Raw genomic sequence first — 17,524 nt, 5'->3', positions numbered from 1 at the left:
TGTTCCAGTACCTAACTACCCTTTCTGTGAAGAAGTTCTTCCTAATATCCAACCTAAACTTGCCCTGGCACAACTTGAGGCCATTCCCCCTCAAAAATCCCTTTTGCTGAATGGAAGATTGAGGAACATAAAAAGACAAGAACAAATTGCTGTTTTCCTGACGTTATTGGAAGAATGCAGAGAGAATAAACATGGGATGGGACCACTGCTGGGATTGTGTCTTCTTTAGTGAATGACTGATTGAGAGGAATACAGTCATGTGGTATGTTTCCTAAATGCTGTTAATATCCCTTCATGGCAGGTGATCGTTGTAGTCCTGTGCATCTTAAACCTTCAAATACTTTTCCTAGTTCTCTTGCATATAAACAATGGCTGCACTAAACATCCTGAAAGAGTCAGCTGGAGCTGCACTGAAAATCATCCAATGCTTTTGTATCTTAAGGGAGGAAAAAAAGTGAAGTCTGACTAATGAAATAAGTAATGAAAACTTAAGAAAAAGTATGGCATTTTACACATGTGAGAAAGCTGATACAGAATGTGAAGGAAGTCTATGAAGAACTGGCATAGATCTGGTGACTTGTGAAGCGGGTTCATCTGCAGAGAGTCTTTGCGTTCTGTGCCAGGCAACATTCCAGTCTTTAAGTTAACCTTTCACTAAGCTTTAAATTATAAAACAAACAGACCTGTCCTGTGCCTACTGACTACTAGAATTTCAAGATGTGTTATTTATTAGTTTTTTTTAGATCACTTTCTGATCTTTTTCTTGATGCACTGCATTGGGTAGGGGAAGGAACTGTCTGAACTCAGGATGGAGGACTCCTGTGCTTTCAGGCCTTATCTTTCCCCTTTCTAAATCTCCTCCCTGAAGAGATCTATGTAGACAGAGTGTTGCTGACTACAAACCGTTCAGACTTTAACTCTATTTTTTAATTATGAACCTACTAATGAATGTCTTATATATATTTTTCTTTATTCTTTATCCCTCATAGATGGCAATATGTTTCATTTTAAATGCTGTCCTCTGGTCGTGGTTATCGGAAGATCTTTGCAATGAGCAACGTGTTGAAAGGAGATATAGGTTTCAATTCAGCCAGATAAGGAGTTCGTCGTGAAGTACTTAGAGAAGGTGATGAAATATCCTCGGAGCCATTTGTGTTTACTGTTGAAAAATAGATTATGAGCGATATTTGTTTTTTTCCTGGTCTTCCAAGGCAGCAACTTATAATCAAATGTTAGAAAATCCCTGTAACTCACAATGTGGACTCGAAAAATAAATAGGTGAGCAGCAGCAAGAATGACTTGTCACGTTAGCTCAATCTAAATGTCCATTAAGATATGGTACAAATGAAGCACAGAATGCAACATGCCCTCTAATTGTTAGCAAGGTTTCCAAAAACACTTCTGAAATGTTTTCCTAAGCAAGCTTGTGAAACACAGCAGTAAAATTACTCAAAGATCGTTAAACCTGGGGGCTGTGTTTGCCACTTGTGTTTTTAATGTATTTCATGTCTAAGTGATTAAAAAAAAAAAGGTTATTTAAAAACTCAGAGCAAGCTGAAAGGCTGGATTCAAAGTCAAATTCTTAAACTGAGGGCAAAATGCAGTGAAATAAAATCAATTGCTATCTTCCATAGCTTGTAGCTAGGAAGAAATGCTAATGCATCCCAAAACGTCTGTACTAGTTAATATGCTGGTGGAATGGGGATGTTGGCTAGAGGATGAAACAGCCTTTGCTATTCTGCTGTATTGGGAGAGTCCTCACTGAATGTCTGTATCCAGCTTTGGGTGATGCATTTCAGGTAAGGTACTGACTGATTACTTCCATATGAAAACTGAAATGGGTAACTTGAGATGTCCAAAGCTTGGCCTGCAAAAACAGGCTGAGAAGGCTAACAAGGACACATTTAAATAAAGAAAAGGCTGCAAAAAATAACCAGAGAATAAGAGGTAAGTATCAAAAGGACATGACATAGATTGCAACAGAGTGTTAGGTTAGACGGGAATTTTAGCCAAAACTTTAGAGTAAGGACAAGTAAAAGGGCTGTATTGATGTAGTCATGAAGTCAGAACATCTCTCAGGAATAGGACAGATGTACTTGGATGTACCAGGAGAGGGATCTGGAATCAAATGCCAGAAGGTAGGTCTGATGGGGTGCCTTCCTTGCTGTATACACTATTTTCCTCTGTGAAGGTCTTTCCTGTATTATTGCTCTAACACTGAAACAATATTTTCCCCTTTAATAATGTCACAAGCCATAAAGCCTGAATTCTAATGCTCATAAGCCATCTTTTCCAGAGATACTGAAGGTCACCAAGGAACTCAGTGTGATTTCTGCATGAAAAAAGCACAGATAACAGAATGATGAGTTATGATTTTGCTTGGTTTCCATTAACCTGTTTTTCTGCTTTGGGGGGATGGGTGGTTTTATTATTACTTTTGTCACTTTCTCACTCTTCATGCCCTCCCCTTCCGCCCCCCGTTATTGCAATAACGGGCGCACGCCCCCTATTGGCAAGGGAGAAATTGTGCACTGGTCAGCAAAATCCATCCCATTATATACCCTAAACCCGACGCAGGTAATGCTTTCCTGGCTCTCATTCATTGGTTGAGCATCTCATCCATATTCTACAGTATCCAATTAAAGGGGTTACAAACCAATGTCCATATTACAGGCTTTAAACCCATTTGCCCTTCTAAGGGTATGGGGTATTGATGTTGTTTCACAGGTTCACTTCCTTTTGAACAGTTATTTTTAATGGAGTATTTGCGAGTCCACCCTGGTTTCCTTCCCCTGCCCACACCTTTGGATTTATTCCTTTTTCATCAGCAGCTGGTAACACATTCATTGACACTTTTATTCCCATTTCACAAGTTTTCAACTGTAATCCTAATTTAGCTATTAAATATCTCCCCAATAAATTGGTCCCTGCTTCTGGCACATATAGCAATTGCCCTATAACTATTTTATCTTTCAATCTTAATTCTGTAGTATCAAAAAAGGGAACTATCATTTCTGACCACTCAACCCCAGTTATTCGTAAAGTATTCCCAGTTAAATCAAGTCCCGGTATTTTATAAGCTAAAGATGACCTAGCTGCCCCTGTATCCACTAAAAATACAATCTCTTCCTCATTAGGTCCCACTTTCAAATTTATCAAGGGCTCCTTGAGGGACCAACTTTCAGGAAGTCCCTGACACCCCTAGTCTTCGTTCATAACAGCAATTAATCGCTCTTCCTTTTCTAACTCAGGACACCTCCTTATAAGGTGGCCTTCCTTTCCACAGCAAAAGCATTTTCTTGTTGCTGGTTTCTGCTCTGGAGGTACAGGAAACAACCTCCTCACTTCTCTATTTTTGTTTTTATTCCTTTTATCCCAACTGCCCTTTGAATGCTGATTCCTCTCCTGCCGATTCTCCATTTTCTGTTTTACCACTTGATTTGCTGCAACAACCACCATTTTTGTCTTTTCTTTTTGCTTCTCTTCCTCCCTCCTAACATACACCTTCTGTGCCTCTCTCAAGAGATTCACTAATGACTGCTCATCCCACCCTTCTATTTTCTGCAGTCTCTTTTGTATGTCTGGCCAGGATTTAGTGACAAAATCGACCCTCAGTATTCCCTGTGCAACTTGATCCTGGGGATCCAACCTGGAGTACCTCCACATTCTAAAATTACTCTTTCCTGCAGATCTCTCATATGTGCCCTCTCTTCGTCATTATTACCATCCCATCCTGGGTCTGTTAATGGGTATATCACTTCAGCTGGTATCTCCTCTGCACCCAGAGGCTGCTTTTTCTCCCATTCCTGCATAGCAGCTTGTCTAATCATTCCTCTTTCCTCCCCATTAAACAGCAGACTCAGGATAGACATCATCTCACCCCATGAGTAAAAATTTGGCCCCCAAAATTAATCAAACTATTCTGCTAATCCAATTGGATCCTCCATTAAAAGTTTCATTTCCCTTTTAAAATTTCTCACCTCTCCACTAGTAAGTGTGGTGTTCACATACCCTATTCCTGTTAACAGTGGAACTTCCCTGAGGGGGATATCTCTTTTGCATTGCTCCAGTTCTTTCCTAAGCTGGCAGAATTTTTCCTTCTTAGGTTGAACACTAATCACAGAGCTCTGTTCGAGTGGGTTTTTAGGGGGGTGATCAAGGTCAACATCCTTCACTTTGTCAGCTGTCTCCAGCTTCTCTCCTTCAATTACAGGACTTGGCTCAGGATCAAGATTGTAAGGGGGGGGGGGGGGGATATGCTGTTTCACTATAGGGACAGCTCCAAGACGAAGGAGGCTGTTTAAAGGATCCCATCTGGAATTTCTCTGTACTTCCTTATCTATAGAATTCTGCCTAGCCGTGATTAATTGCTGTACACCCTGAACCCAACAAGCAGCATATTCAGACTCTTCTGATGAAAAAGGCATTTTTCTATTCACATTCATGCTCAGAACCCGACATATCCAGTCTTCCCTAGATCCACATTTTGGCCAAAAAACTGATTCCCCTACAGTTGGCTCCTTAGGCCATATAAGAATGCAATAGCTAATCATCTTCTGCTTATCTTTATCTCTGTTTCTTTTCCAATTTTCAACATATCTCCTAAAGGACTTATAGCAATCACTGCTTCAGGGGCCTTCTCTCCATCTCCCACCTTGGAACTTTTATTTTCCATTTCTCTCAGCAGCCTATGGTCATACTACTGCAGGAACTGCTCTTCTGCAGCGTCGCGCACTCCCAATTCTTGGGCAAGATGCTCACATACAACATAAGACTCCCTGACTTCAACTTCCAAGGCAATACTTAATCACACAAGACTGTTCTTAACTGTTCTTGCTCAGCTGTTCACAGATCTTGCTTCTTGAAAACAGCTTTGGGTCCGCAGTTGGCGCCATGATGAATCGCCACCACCACCCCACTGGGCCACAGAAATCACAGCGGGGTGCACCATCCTGTCCTGCAGAGGTGGAGGTCCACCACAGGCGACACTGGCTCCTGGTTTTCAGCACCAAATTTGTAAGACACGCTCAAGCTCAAAATTTTCGGGTGAGGTGAGGATCTAAGTGATAACAGTGAAGTTTATCCGCTATTGCAATACTGGGCTACAGCATCAGGGAGACTATGAGCCTGAGACGCTCGACCAATGAGCAAGCACCAGGACAGCATTACCTGTGTTGGGTTTAGGGCATATAACGGGATGGATTTTGCTGACCGGCGCAGAATTTCTCCCGTACCAACAATGGGTGTGAGCCCGTTATTGCAATAACCAATAAACTTTGGTGCTATCACCAAGATCCTCACCCCACCTGAATATGTTGACTTTGAGTGTTTCACACACATTTCAAAAACAAAAACATGGAGATGCAGATCAGTGTTGCAGAAATTCAAATCGCTGAGCTCTTAGCAGTACGAAATTGTAATCCTAACACTTCTGCAAGCTGGATGCTCAGATCATGCATGTTTCTCTTATTAGCAAGGATTCTCTTTGAAAAGGCTGACAATAGCAGGACACTCTTGGAAAGGGCTGACAATAGCAGGACATGGGGAAATGGTTTTAAGTTGAAAGAGGGAAGATTTAGGTTGGATGTTAGGGGGAAGTTCTTCACTAGGAGAGTGGTTAGGCCCTGGAACAGGCTGCCCAGGGAGGCTGTGGATGCCCCATCCTTGGAGGTGTTCAAGACCAGGTTGGACGGGGCCCTGGGCAACCTGATCTAGTAAATGTGTATGTTTGGTGGCCCTGCCAGGCAGGGGGGTTGGAGCTTCATGATCCTTGAGGTCGCTTCCAACCTGGGTCATTCTGTGATTCTGTGATTCTTTTCTTTCTAGTGAGGTTAAGGATACATTCGCTGTAGTAGCCATGTCAGCTTCAAGTGTTCCACTTGTTCATCTTCCCACTTGCTTCTGTCACTGCACCACACTTCAGCAGTGTTCACTGTGTGAGAGACTGTGCTGCAAGCATATCAGGGGGAAAGCCTGGTAGAAAATAACTTCAGGGCTGTCTCCTCGGTTCAGATTTCCTTCTGTGATTTTGCCTGTACGGTTGATGTTTGTCAGATTGCTTGGAGATGAAGGAACAAAAGGCTGAAGGTCAAGAAGAAGAGGAATTTAATCCAGTTGGAGTCATCTGCAAGACTTTGTTATGGTCATCTGAGCCAAGGAGAAAGATAGCTAGATTCACTTTCTTAAAGCTTTAATCACAAAGAGGCTTTTCTTTTAGAACAGTGCAGCTACTTGTTAGCCTGAGGAGCTAAGCAGCTCATCTTCTAGGCTCCCCTGGAAGCTGAGTGGAAAGTTCTGTGAGGAGGCATCCCTGTATCACTTTCTCTGCTTTTACATTCAGCTGTAGGCATTTAGTGTTGACTGCTTTTGTGAAAAGGCCTTTGAGCTAAACAGACAGCATCACAGGATCACCAAGCTTGGAAAAGACCTCCAAGATCATACAGTCCAACTGGCCACCTACCATCAGAATTTCCCAAATAACCAAGTCCCTAATTTATTTTGCAAAGGCAGAAATGGCCTAATTATCCCACGATATAGTTCTGGTAATAATGAGAATAAATCTTTCTTCTTTGTTTTAAAGTTAAATGCAGAAAAGACAACCATTAAATATATTGTGATTTTAACATTTTAAACCACCCCAAAACACCACACAGCCTTTTCATTTCAAATAAGATTAGAAAGGGTCTGGAGATAAAGCAAAAGTTCCCACAATTCAATGTAACTGGAAATGCAAATTGAAAGCTTGGCATATATATCTCATTTTAGGAGGAAGTGAAAGCTTTCCAATTCATAGTCCTCCATTGTGAGTTAGAGAAGGAATACTGCTGCCTCATCAAATTCAGACTCTGTCAAGTGAACTACTGGATTTTCCTACGCTTTTAGCATTAAGAAGACAGGGCAGGTTAAGTGTGGAGAACTCTTATCTTATGCTTCACTGAATGCAGAAAAATCAATGCTTCAGTCACGCACAGACAGCACAGCCCTGCATTGTGTGACACTGCCCGCTGCTGAGCCAGAGAAAGAGACAGGCTAGAAGTCACAGTAGTTACAGTGCACTGATAAGAACAAGAGCCTGCAGCCCTGAAACAAAAGATATTACCATGGAACAATTTTTATTCTTGTTATGTCCAGAATAGCTCATATATATACATATATATATATATATGCATACATTCAACACTGCAGTAAGTGTACCAGACCATTGCTGCAATGAAGTGTCAAGATTAGGTGACTGGCAGTAAGTAAATGCTAAGTGTATTGGAGCATAAACTGTACAGTTGCTGTCTTCTGTTAGCTGGGTAATCTCCAGCAGGGAATGCCAAGCCTCACAAGGCATTAGTTTTCCCTTACTGCACTCCAGTTCTACAAAGTACCCTACATTTGCAGAGCCTTCCCACTTCTGGCAATTATCTCCTGTTGCAAGGCATCCCAGCCTTGGCAGGGAGTTGTTTCACTGACAATCAAACTGCTGTTTCTGCTAGAGAGAAAATGGCTGCAAAATGTTAGACTATTCCTCTTAGCTGTTATTTCTCAGATCCCTCTAATGTACTAACTTGGTTCTCTCAAGATAGTCTGCCTGGCAAGGGCTTTTAGTTCCAGGCAGTGAAGCACAGAATGATGTTTTTACATTTGCTGTCTTGGACAGCAGACAGGACAGCCAGGTTATATCTGTGTTACTGGTAGGTACGTGCTCCACATTCCATTTTAGGACAAGGCTGAGGCTCATCCCCCACTTCTTTCTTGCCCTGCTTCCACAGGGAACTGGAAGCATGAATTAGAAAGAAGCTGCAGGGTGCTGCAGTAGTTCTCACCGTCCTTTTCCAAGATTAGAACATATCTGCTGGGTATGACACGATGCATTACCTGTCTTAGAGTGTAAATAAATACAGGTGCAGACAGAAAGGACTGGAAAGCACTTCTGCTGTACAGTGCTTTTAAAAGCCTAAGACACATGCACGTAGAAGAACACAGCACCAGAGATGACATCTTACATGAAACATCAGCACATGCTGAAGTTACACTAAGAGACTGTCAGTGTATTACATGTACACCACTACCTAGAAAACAGAGTGAAGTGATTTAAGATAGATATTCACTTAAAAGCTATAGAAATATTCATCTTTTGATGTGAAGATCTGAGTAAGTCAGAAACTTTATTCTAATTCCTTATAAGCCAGCTTTACCTTAACAAGTGGGAAAAGCTAAATGAGGTCAGGATTATTTACCTTCAATACTTGATAACTTCTATTTAGCCATTTTACAAGAATATTTTTTAGGATGATAAAGCAAATGTGATTTCCCAAGGTGTATGACTGGATGAACTGTCATTAATGTCATCCTTACCCTCATATGTATATACACACATCTGAACACAGAATCACAGAATCACAGAATGACCCGGGTTGGAAGAGACCTCAAGGATCATGTAGTTCCAACCTCCCTGCCTGGCAGGGCCACCAAACATACACATTTACTAGATCAGGTTGCCCAGGGCCCTTTCGAAGAGTTTACTCCCCTCCTGGGAGTAAGTTCCCTTCAGGTACTGAAAGGCTGCAATGAGGTCACCCCGCAGCCTTCTCTTCTCCAGGCTGAACAAACCCAACTCCCTCAGCCTGTCCTCATAGGGGAGGTGCTCCAGCCCCCTGATCATTTTCATGACCCTCCTCTGGACCCTTTCCAAAATCTCCATGTCTTTCTTGTACTGAGGGCTGCTCCACACCTGGACACAGTACTCCAGATGGGGCCTCACAAGAGCCGAGTAGAGAAGGACAATCACCTCCCTATCCCTGCTGACCACTCCTCTCCTGATGGAGCCCAGGATCCCATTTGCTTTCCGGGCTGCCAGAGCGCACTGCTGGCTCATGTTGTGTCTTTCGTCCATCACGGCCCCCAGGTCCTTTTCTGCCGAGCTGCTCTCAAGGACCACTCTTCCCACGTAACCGTTTTATTATGTTGGAATTGTATTTCTTACTCGGCCTGTAAAGAAAACTGTCAACAATTTTAATAACTATTTTTCCCCACAGCTGTAACATAAGTAGATAATCTCAGTCCTGAGAAATATGAACACTCTGTTCTGATGGCTGTAATTTTTACATTAACTAAGCTTTTGCACAACTGCTGAAAAAGGGATTCCTTGTATCACAGCCAGATGTTTATATATATAATTCTCTTGGTCTTGACTCTTTTGTCTCCATTTTACTGTATGTTGATTTATCAGTGCAGGGTTGGGTGGCAATTGTTGAATCTTGTTATACAGTCTCAATCTAAAGTAACTGTCTTAGTTATAAGATGTTATTTGAATTCCTGGTATTAAAAGCTATGACAGCAATCTCAGTCAGTGTAAGAACTAAAACTAATTTCCATCAGTGAAATACTGGAGCACAAAATTTTACATACTATTGGAACATAAGCAGATTTCTCTCAAAGTTTCTTTTAAAATTCAGAGACTAACTCCCCTTTCCCTATGAAGGCAGGCTGAGGGAACAGGACCTGGAGAAGGCTTTGTAGCCTTCCAGTCCCTAAAGGGAGCCTATAAACAGGAGTGGAGTAAACTCTTTGAAAGGGCAGATAACAGCAGGACAAAGGGAAATGGTTTTATGTTGAAGGCGGGAAGATTTAGGTTGAATGTTAGGGGGAAGTTCTTTACTATGAGAGTGGTGAGGTGCTGGCCTATCAACACATAATACAAGATCATAAATAACATCCAACGAAGCAGAAATTTCTTCAAGAGTGGAACTAGCACCAGGGAAACTGGGAAGTGGCTGATAAAGCGGACAAAGCAACTTATATTTCCACTTACCGCAGTCAGAAGCAGGATTCTCTGTAAGCGAAGTGAGTGGTGGCTTAAGCCAGCAGCTTGCTGGTCTCTGTGAAATGGCTGTTGTCCAGTGCTCCCTCTGCCTGTGCCAGGATATTAGAAAGCTGACCTCACTGCTACTATTGGTACTGCCAAGTCAGGGTGGCAGTGTGTGAGGTGATAACTATTCCTGCTGGGATGATCAGCGCCTCAAAAAACAGCCATTACTAGCACTAATATTTCCATCTTCCCAGCAGGACCGAACACAACAAGCTGTCAAATTATCTGGCACACTGAATTTCTCTCCTCTTCATACCCCATTTCTGCTCCTACCTTCTTATCCTTCTTTTGTGTATTAACAGCAGCAGCCCAACCCACAGCCTTCGTGAAATATACCAGTAAGGCTTTTACTGTTTAATTCATCCTTAGCATATCTAAACCTGCACAAACACTAGAATGAGTGAATGAATAATAAAACTGCAGCTTTATCTTGGTTGACCCATCGACTTTCCTGTCAGGAACTGATGTGGAGTAGCAGCAGACATATAATATTTACGTGCACTTACATATCAGGTGATGACCTGGAATCTAAGAAACTAACATCAGCAAATTCTGATCTGCCTCTTTGGGAGTTAGCAGAGCTGATCCTATGCTGTAAGATAAACACGTTTTGATTCCAAAGCAGGACACTGCCATATGTGAGTGAGCAGCTGCTGGCTGCTCCCTGGTGCCACACACGGTGTGGTTATGGCAGGGCTGCTTTCCAGTTCCTTCCTGGTTTTCTCCTTCATTGAGGAGGACTGTACCTGGGGAGGCCTCACGGGTGTGTACAAAAGTCACTCACTTTCTCCTTATTTCTGCTTTAAGGCCCCAAACAAACATGGCTGCACTTTTTAGGGCGGGTATCTCTACGAGGTATCTCGGGACACGGTCCCACCGGGCAGGCGCTCACCGACCGTTCAACGGCTGTGGTGAGGGCCCGGCTGAGGGCGGGCGGGGCTCGGGCGGCCATCAGGGAAGCGGTTGGAGGTGGGCAGCGGGATCCCGATGTCCTACAGGGGGCCGGGAGGAGGTGGTGAGCGGCGGTTCATGGGGGAGAGAAGGGGAGCTGGGCCGGGCTGTGCCGTGGGCTGTGTGAGGAGAAAGCCTCGGCTTATACGGCTGCCCTGTGGTAACGCAGTGCCCTCAGCTGCTAAGGCCGGACTTGTTCTTTTCTTGATATCGCAAAGACAGAATACTGGATGAACGGAGAAGGTTAGGCTGTGTGTCATGTGAAGATTTCATGTAGCCTCATCGTTGTACCTACAATACTTAAAAAGAACAAAGTTGAGCTATTTTAACACCAAAGTTGATCTCTCCCCAGACTGCCCTCTCTTAGTTTTCTTGTTTGCTTTGTGACTGTGGTTTTGTGGGCACCTTTGGGGTGAGGAGGAGAATGGGATGTTTGTCCTTGCTAAGCGTGATCTTGTTTTGATCTAGAGGAGAATGCATTCTAAAAATGTTTTCTTCATTCTAGAAACTACCTGTATGTCATTTTTGATCAGGATATAGGGGAAGGCTTGTGTTTTTCTACCTTTTAACGCAGCAGATGTCAGTCCTGCATTGTTCCATGTGCTTATTTAGTATCTAGAATATAGCCTTAAGTAAGCATTTCTAATCTGGATAAAATCTATCTACCAAGTCAGCAGCCTCAGTTCATTCTGCAGGAGTTTTCATTGCTGGTTTTGTCTATACCTTTTCAGCCTTTTCATATCTTGAGTTGAGAAGGTTGTAACACAGGGGAATTCCTAGTTTTGTTAGCATCTGTAGTTGCAACCCATAGACTTGACAGTTCCCTGTGAATATATTTGCTTATTTATCCTGCTACTTATTTTTTTAAAGAACAGCACTTCAAAATGCTGAAGGGAGCTCAGCAGTTTGTTGGCAAATCCCTCCAACCCGCACTGCCTGTGTCCCATTTGTCTTCTAAGCAAGGTGAGTAGCTCTCTAAGCCAAAACTTCAGTTTCTTTTAAGGAGATAAGAAGGGTATGTAAGGTTTATTAGAGTCTTAAAATTAATTTATTCAAACTACACAGATGTTTAGCTGTGCTCTGGTCTTTCTACATCGTCTCTGTGGTGAAATCTAAATTTAAACTACGTCAGGTTTTCTGGTTTTGTATCTGTAATTCTGGCAAACTGTAGGAATCAGGCCTGTAGGATCAGGCCTCTCTGTTAAATTTGGGTTCTTGGGTTAGTTGACTGCTAATGTTAAAATTCCACTCCATTCCGCCAAATGCAGTATTTATATCAGGTGTACATATTGTTTGTTTGTTTTTTCAACCTGTTTATGCATTCTGGTTATTACATTACTGAAGCTGTTCATAAGTTGGAAATCTACGTTGGCCAGGGAAACAGTGCCAGCATCACCAATGCAGAAAGAAACTACGTAATTTTTCATATTGTGTTAAAATTCATGGAAGAAATGGAAAATTGGTCCTATGGTGAGTTGGAGTTTATGTGTGAATAAATTCCCGTATAATCTCTTTGCTGTTGAATTTCAGCAGTGCCCTGGAGATAAGTACCACAAAGTAAAACTGCAGATTACATTTACAGTACTTGTATTTTAATGTTTTCTCTGATTTTCACCAGCATCAGAAGTTGCTTTCAACTTTCAAACTGAATTACCTAACAGTGCTCAAGTATGTTTGCAGAGTAACGTTGACTGGGTGAGTACTGAGTAGATATGAAATGACAAACCTGATGAAGGTATGTTTTACAGCATGCCTTGATATGAAGTTTAGTGGAATCTTTGTGTTTCCCAATGAAAAGTGGTATTTCCAGCTAACACTGTCCTTAAATCTGGGTGTTATTAACTAGAAGTGTCAAAAAGAAGTGTGAGTTTCCAATTGGATGTATAATAATGGAGGTATTTTGTTAAGAGGACCATAGCAGTGTTTCCATTTTGCAGAGAGGAAGAAAACCAAACTATGGTCGGTTCCACGCTGTATGTGAACAACCCGATTTAAAATTTAAATGATTGTTAAAAAAAATTAAAAATTAACTGATTAAAAACATTAGTTGAGACACATAGCCAATGGAAAATGTTCAGGTGTTCACGAGGTAGTACTGAAGCTCGAGCCTTCTCTACAGCTGCTACTGGCAAGAAGTCCTAGTTGTGAAATTACCTTTTCCTTTGTTACTGGCAGGATGATGTTCAGGGAGTATAAGTGCCTGAGAGTCCAGATAGAGCTTCTCCTGGATTTTGCACAGTGAATAATTTAAAGCGAAATATTCTTTTTAGTCCTTCATGATATACAAAACACTTTTGAAAGAAAAGATCTGGAGAGTGCTGAGTCTGTTTCCTCATCTAAGTAATAGAGAAGGAAAGGCTTGACAGGGCTCCAGCAGTCTGTTTTAACTTATAACTTAAGTGTAATATAAAAATGAGTTTCAAAACTACACGTGCTGCTCTAGAACTGTTCTTTATATATTAATTCCGTTCTCTTAAATACATTTCAGATGCGAGCATGTAAATGACTGTTTTTGCATGTGGTGATTCTCCAGTATTTAGGTTTTGAATTGAAAACCATGCAAACTGTGAATTGGATTAGAAGGCAGTTGGTTGGCATAGTGCTGTGATGCCAGTGGTGCAGGAAGAAATGTTGTGGTCACAGAGTCTCACAGAATCACAGAATGACCCGGGTTGGAAGGGACCTCAAGGATCATGTAGTTCCAACCCCCCTGCCTGGCAGGGCCACCAAACATACACATTTACTAGATCAGGTTGCCCAGGGCCCCGTCCAACCTGGTCTTGAACACCTCCAAGGACGGGGCATCCACAGCCTCCCTGGGCAGCCTGTTCCAGGGCCTCACCACTCTCCTAGTCTCACATGTCACTGTAAATTGTGGTGGCTTTGAAAACGTGCTAATACATCTTCCTTTGCTGTACTTGAGAGGAGCTTTTTAATAGCTACGATTTGCCATGACTGTTCAGACATCAGAAAGCAGTTAGAATTAGCGCATGACTCTGTTAATTTAATCCTCCTAAATCCCTAGATCTTTTTTCCCCCCTTCTGGAAGTTTTAGACAAATCAGGACAAGGTAACTGTCAGCCCAAGAAAGTGGAAGTCTGAGCAGGGTAGCACTGGAAGTATTTTACCATTTCATAATTCTTATCTCTCACTGCAACGTGCTTAGCATCCCATGAAAGCTAGTGGTGCAGTTAAAATACAAAGTGCTGGCTGCCATCTCTTTCCAGAAAATAAATCTCTCCTGCTTTTACAAATGTAATTATTTGAGAGAATGTGAGAGAATTATATATATATATATTTTTGTAGGGGGCTTGGGAGATCTATCTTAGAATGAACAATCAATGGAGAGAAGTTTAAGATGTAGTGGTATACATGATGTTCAGTAAGGTTTTGGGGGGGTTTCTTTTATCTCGTGTTTTAAAAGAAGTGCTTTCCAAAACCTCCAGTCTTTCCTGCTTCCTCAGTTCTCCCCTGCCCTCCCCATTTGCCTCAGAATAAGATTAAAATTCCTTGGCCAAACCCCTGTGTAACTTTTCAGGAACCAAAACAAATCTTGGGGGGGAACTGCTTTCATAATTTCAAAATACCGATGTCAGTGTTTTATTAGCCAGTTGGAACTCAGTATGAATCTTGGGTCTCGATGCTTATGAAACATTTCATAGAATCATGGAATCATAGAGTTGCTCAGGTTGAACAAGACCTTAAAGAGCATCAAGACCAACTGCAACCTGACCATACTACCCTAACAACCCTCCACTAAATCATAAAGTGTGGGAATCCAAGTCTCTTGTTCCATGTTAAGGAAAGTCTTTTGTTCTCCTCATATTATTCTCCAGATTCTGGCATTGTTTAGGTTAGGTAAAGGAGAAGGAGGAGATAATTGTGTTGTTTCTAAAAACCAGCAGTAGCACTGTGAAATCCTGTCTAAATGGTTGCTGTTTCAAATATGCATGTTCCTTCTAATGCTTACCTGTACTGCTCTACAGGTAGTTGAACTGTTCCCTTATTATACAGAACCAGTAGTAACAAATGTTTTACAAAATAAAGTGAAATCTCTTGGACGTTTTACTTGACCCCTATTCCTATTAACAGTTTTGCTCCCTATTTTAGTTATCTGAAGTGACTGAAATGAAGATCTTAACTCAAAACACAGTGCCTCTTCAACCCAAACAGGAGCTGGATGCAAAAAAAGGTAACACTGTGAGCAGGTTTGTGTTTTCTAGGTAGAAGACAAATGAATTTTGAAGGGGTGTGGGCTACATATCGTTTTTTTAAATTATTATTGTTATTTGAGGATTTTGTTTCTTTCCTATAACACATCAGAGCAGTGTGAAACATTACTGTTTTTCACATAACATTCCATGTAAGTGTAAATGTTTGTCACAAATAAGCTGGGAAGCCTCCAGTGGTAGATTGAAGAGATAGAAGTTTTATTTGTCTTGTAGAGTTGCCACTTTTCTGTGAATTACTAAGAGACTAGTTCCAGGATCAATCAGTGGCATTTCCTTGTTGAACAAATTACAGGGAGTCCATAGCATTAAAATTGGATTCACTTTTTGTATTCTTTTGTATTTAAAAAAAAACACCAAATCTTTAATAGCTTGAAATAGTCTACTGTATTTACTAAGTCAATGTGATAAAATTAAGGTGAGTTGCTCTGTAATTTACTAAAAGTGCACAAGATCAGACTGAAATTAGTAAGGTTTTTAATACTGATTTGTATATAAAAGCTGAGTATCTGTCTAGAATCATTGAATTACTGAGGTTGGAAAAAACCTCCAAGATCATCTAGTCCACCAGTATTTCCCCACTAAACCATGTCCCTTGCTACAATTAAGTAAGTCCCTCTTTAATAAGAAGACACATCAGATCTCTGCATTCTCAGCTTGGGAGCATTAGACATCAACATTGAGCTTAATGGTGTGTATTTACAGAAAGGATCAAATACAGCAGAGATTTCCTCTTGGAGCTTTCAAGCGTTTCTCTCTCTCAAAAGAAGCCAGAGTTTCTGCCTGATCATCCAATTGTACTTGAAAAGCCAGTAAGTGTGTTTTTAATTTCAAGGGAAGCTATAAAAAAAAATGGAAAAAGCACAGAGGTTTATGTTAGCCATTTGATAAGTAACATTTTTCTTCAGACTAGCCTGCTAAGGCAATGAAAGCTTTCCAAATGTAGAGTCTACATGAAATCATAGTGCAGTGTAATTCCTGCTTTGCCTATTCAAAATCAAAGAGAATAATCTTGAAGGGTTTGGCTTGGACAGTGTTTGTGATTTCAGTGTTTGTGCATCAGTGTCACAGAGTCTCTCAGAATGACCGGGGTTGGAAGGAACCTCAAGGATCATGTAGTTCCAACCCCCCTGCCTGGCAGGGCCACCAAACATACACATTTACTAGATCAGGTTGCCCAGGGCCCCGTACAACCTGGTCTTGAACACCTCCAAGGACAGGGCATCCACAACCTCCCTGGGCAGCCTGTTCCAGGGCCTAACCACTCTCCTAGTGAAGAACTTCCCCCTAACATCCAACCTAAATCTCCCTCCTTCAACTTGGATCCATTTCCCCTAGTCCTCCTATTGTCAGCCCTTTTGAAGAGTTTACTCCCCTCCTGGGTGTAAGTTCCCTTCAGGTATTGAAAGGCTGCAATGAGGTCACCCCGCAACATTCTCCAGGCTGAGCAAGCCCAGCTCCCTCAGCCTGTCCTCATAGGAGAGGTGTTTACTATAAAAAGTGTATTAATGAACTTAATGTAGTTTGTGTTATCATTATTCCTCATCCATGCATCTGCAAAATGCAGTGTGTATATGCAGGAAGGCATAAGTGCAGCATTATATTGTTTTTAGATATAAGATTATGTTACTGATTATAGTGTCTGCTTTTAAAGTCTTTGCTCTGTGTTGGTAGGAAAGGCTTATAAGCAGACCTGTGGAAACTTGGTTTAAGTAACCTGTCACTGAAGTAACTTGAAGGCTTGTCTTGCAGGAAAACAGCAACCCTTTTGCTGACATATGCAAGAAGTGAAAGATAGCTTGGAAGATGAGAAATCCATCAGTGAAGGAGTATGTATAATGTAGACCTTCAAGATTTTTAAAGGTACTTGGGTGCCTACACGTGAACACAGGAGCTTACAAAGTCAGTAGAAATACCTATTTCTATCTGTAATTTCCTGAATGCTTCAGAAGGCAAAACTACTTTGTAGTACCTGAGATGGTAGTACAATTGCAGTGAAAATAAATCATTTTAGTTTGGTGTGACTGGTGGTGGATGTTGTTTTCTTTGAGTAGGCTGTGTTACATAGCATTGCTGTTTGACTATAAACTTTAAACCAGTACTTGACTAAGGCCTGTTCTTTGCTCCTTTCTTGAATGCTGTGAGATTGGGGTGGGTTAAGGGACAAGAGACATCACTCCCAAATTACTGCTGTGGGCAAAGCAGACTTAGCACAGGGAGATTAATTTAATTTATTACCTATTGCTAACAGACTAGAGAAGTGAGAAACAAAAGCAGGCACACCCTTCCCTCCCCTACATCCACCCTCTTCTACCTTCCTCAGGGCAGCGCAGAGGAATGTGAGCTCTGCAGTCAGTCCATAATGCTTTGTTTCTGGAGTTCCTTCCTTGTCACACTCTGCCCTTGCTCCAACATGGCATCCTGCCTACAGGCTGTTGTCCTTTCTGAATAGATCCTTCTTGGGTGGTTTCCCAAAGGCTGCAGCTCT

At 41.7% G+C, this 17,524-nt stretch overlaps 1 protein-coding gene and 1 long non-coding RNA gene across 7 annotated transcripts; one reads left to right on the top strand and one right to left on the bottom strand.

Annotated features, from left to right (window-relative positions):
• Positions 1 to 839: 839 nt before the first annotated feature.
• On the bottom strand, positions 840 to 10,727 carry LOC107310385. Its single transcript, XR_001553579.2, has 3 exons — positions 10,641 to 10,727; positions 9,800 to 9,900; positions 840 to 1,159 (listed from the first exon to the last, which is right to left on the bottom strand). It is a non-coding gene; the product is annotated as an uncharacterized LOC107310385 (long non-coding RNA).
• On the top strand, positions 10,529 to 17,060 carry C2H8orf88 (chromosome 2 C8orf88 homolog). Of its 6 annotated transcripts, none has more exons than XM_015855958.2 (6): positions 10,529 to 10,619; positions 11,678 to 11,770; positions 12,426 to 12,502; positions 14,918 to 14,999; positions 15,742 to 15,848; positions 16,789 to 17,060. In XM_015855958.2, the coding sequence occupies exons 1-6, from the start codon at positions 10,544 to 10,546 to the stop codon at positions 16,825 to 16,827; spliced, it is 474 nt and encodes a 157-aa protein (XP_015711444.1). In that variant the 5' UTR covers positions 10,529 to 10,543; the 3' UTR covers positions 16,828 to 17,060. The 6 variants fall into 6 exon arrangements, with proteins under 6 accessions (XP_015711444.1, XP_015711443.1, XP_015711449.1 ...); XM_015855957.2 differs by lacking the exon at positions 10,529 to 10,619 and adding an exon at positions 10,662 to 10,767; XM_015855963.2 differs by lacking the exon at positions 10,529 to 10,619 and adding an exon at positions 10,751 to 10,825 and having other exon boundaries at positions 11,683 to 11,770.
• The last annotated feature ends 464 nt before the right edge of the window (positions 17,061 to 17,524 follow it).

This window comes from Coturnix japonica, chromosome 2 (genome assembly GCF_001577835.2).
Source record: "Coturnix japonica isolate 7356 chromosome 2, Coturnix japonica 2.1, whole genome shotgun sequence".
NCBI classification, from domain to species: domain Eukaryota; kingdom Metazoa; phylum Chordata; class Aves; order Galliformes; family Phasianidae; genus Coturnix; species Coturnix japonica.
This window is presented reverse-complemented; position numbering and strand designations above follow the sequence as displayed.

Bases quoted from the DNA above. Each gene is read 5' to 3' on its own strand.
- C2H8orf88 (XM_015855957.2), top strand. From the start codon at position 10,677: ATGGCTGCACTTTTTAGGGCGGGTATCTCTACGAGGTATCTCGGGACA. The intron at 15,000-15,741 runs GTAACACTGTGA...GTGTATTTACAG, and splicing joins GGAGCTGGATGCAAAAAAAG to AAAGGATCAAATACAGCAGA. The intron at 15,849-16,788 runs GTAAGTGTGTTT...CTTGTCTTGCAG, and splicing joins CAATTGTACTTGAAAAGCCA to GAAAACAGCAACCCTTTTGC.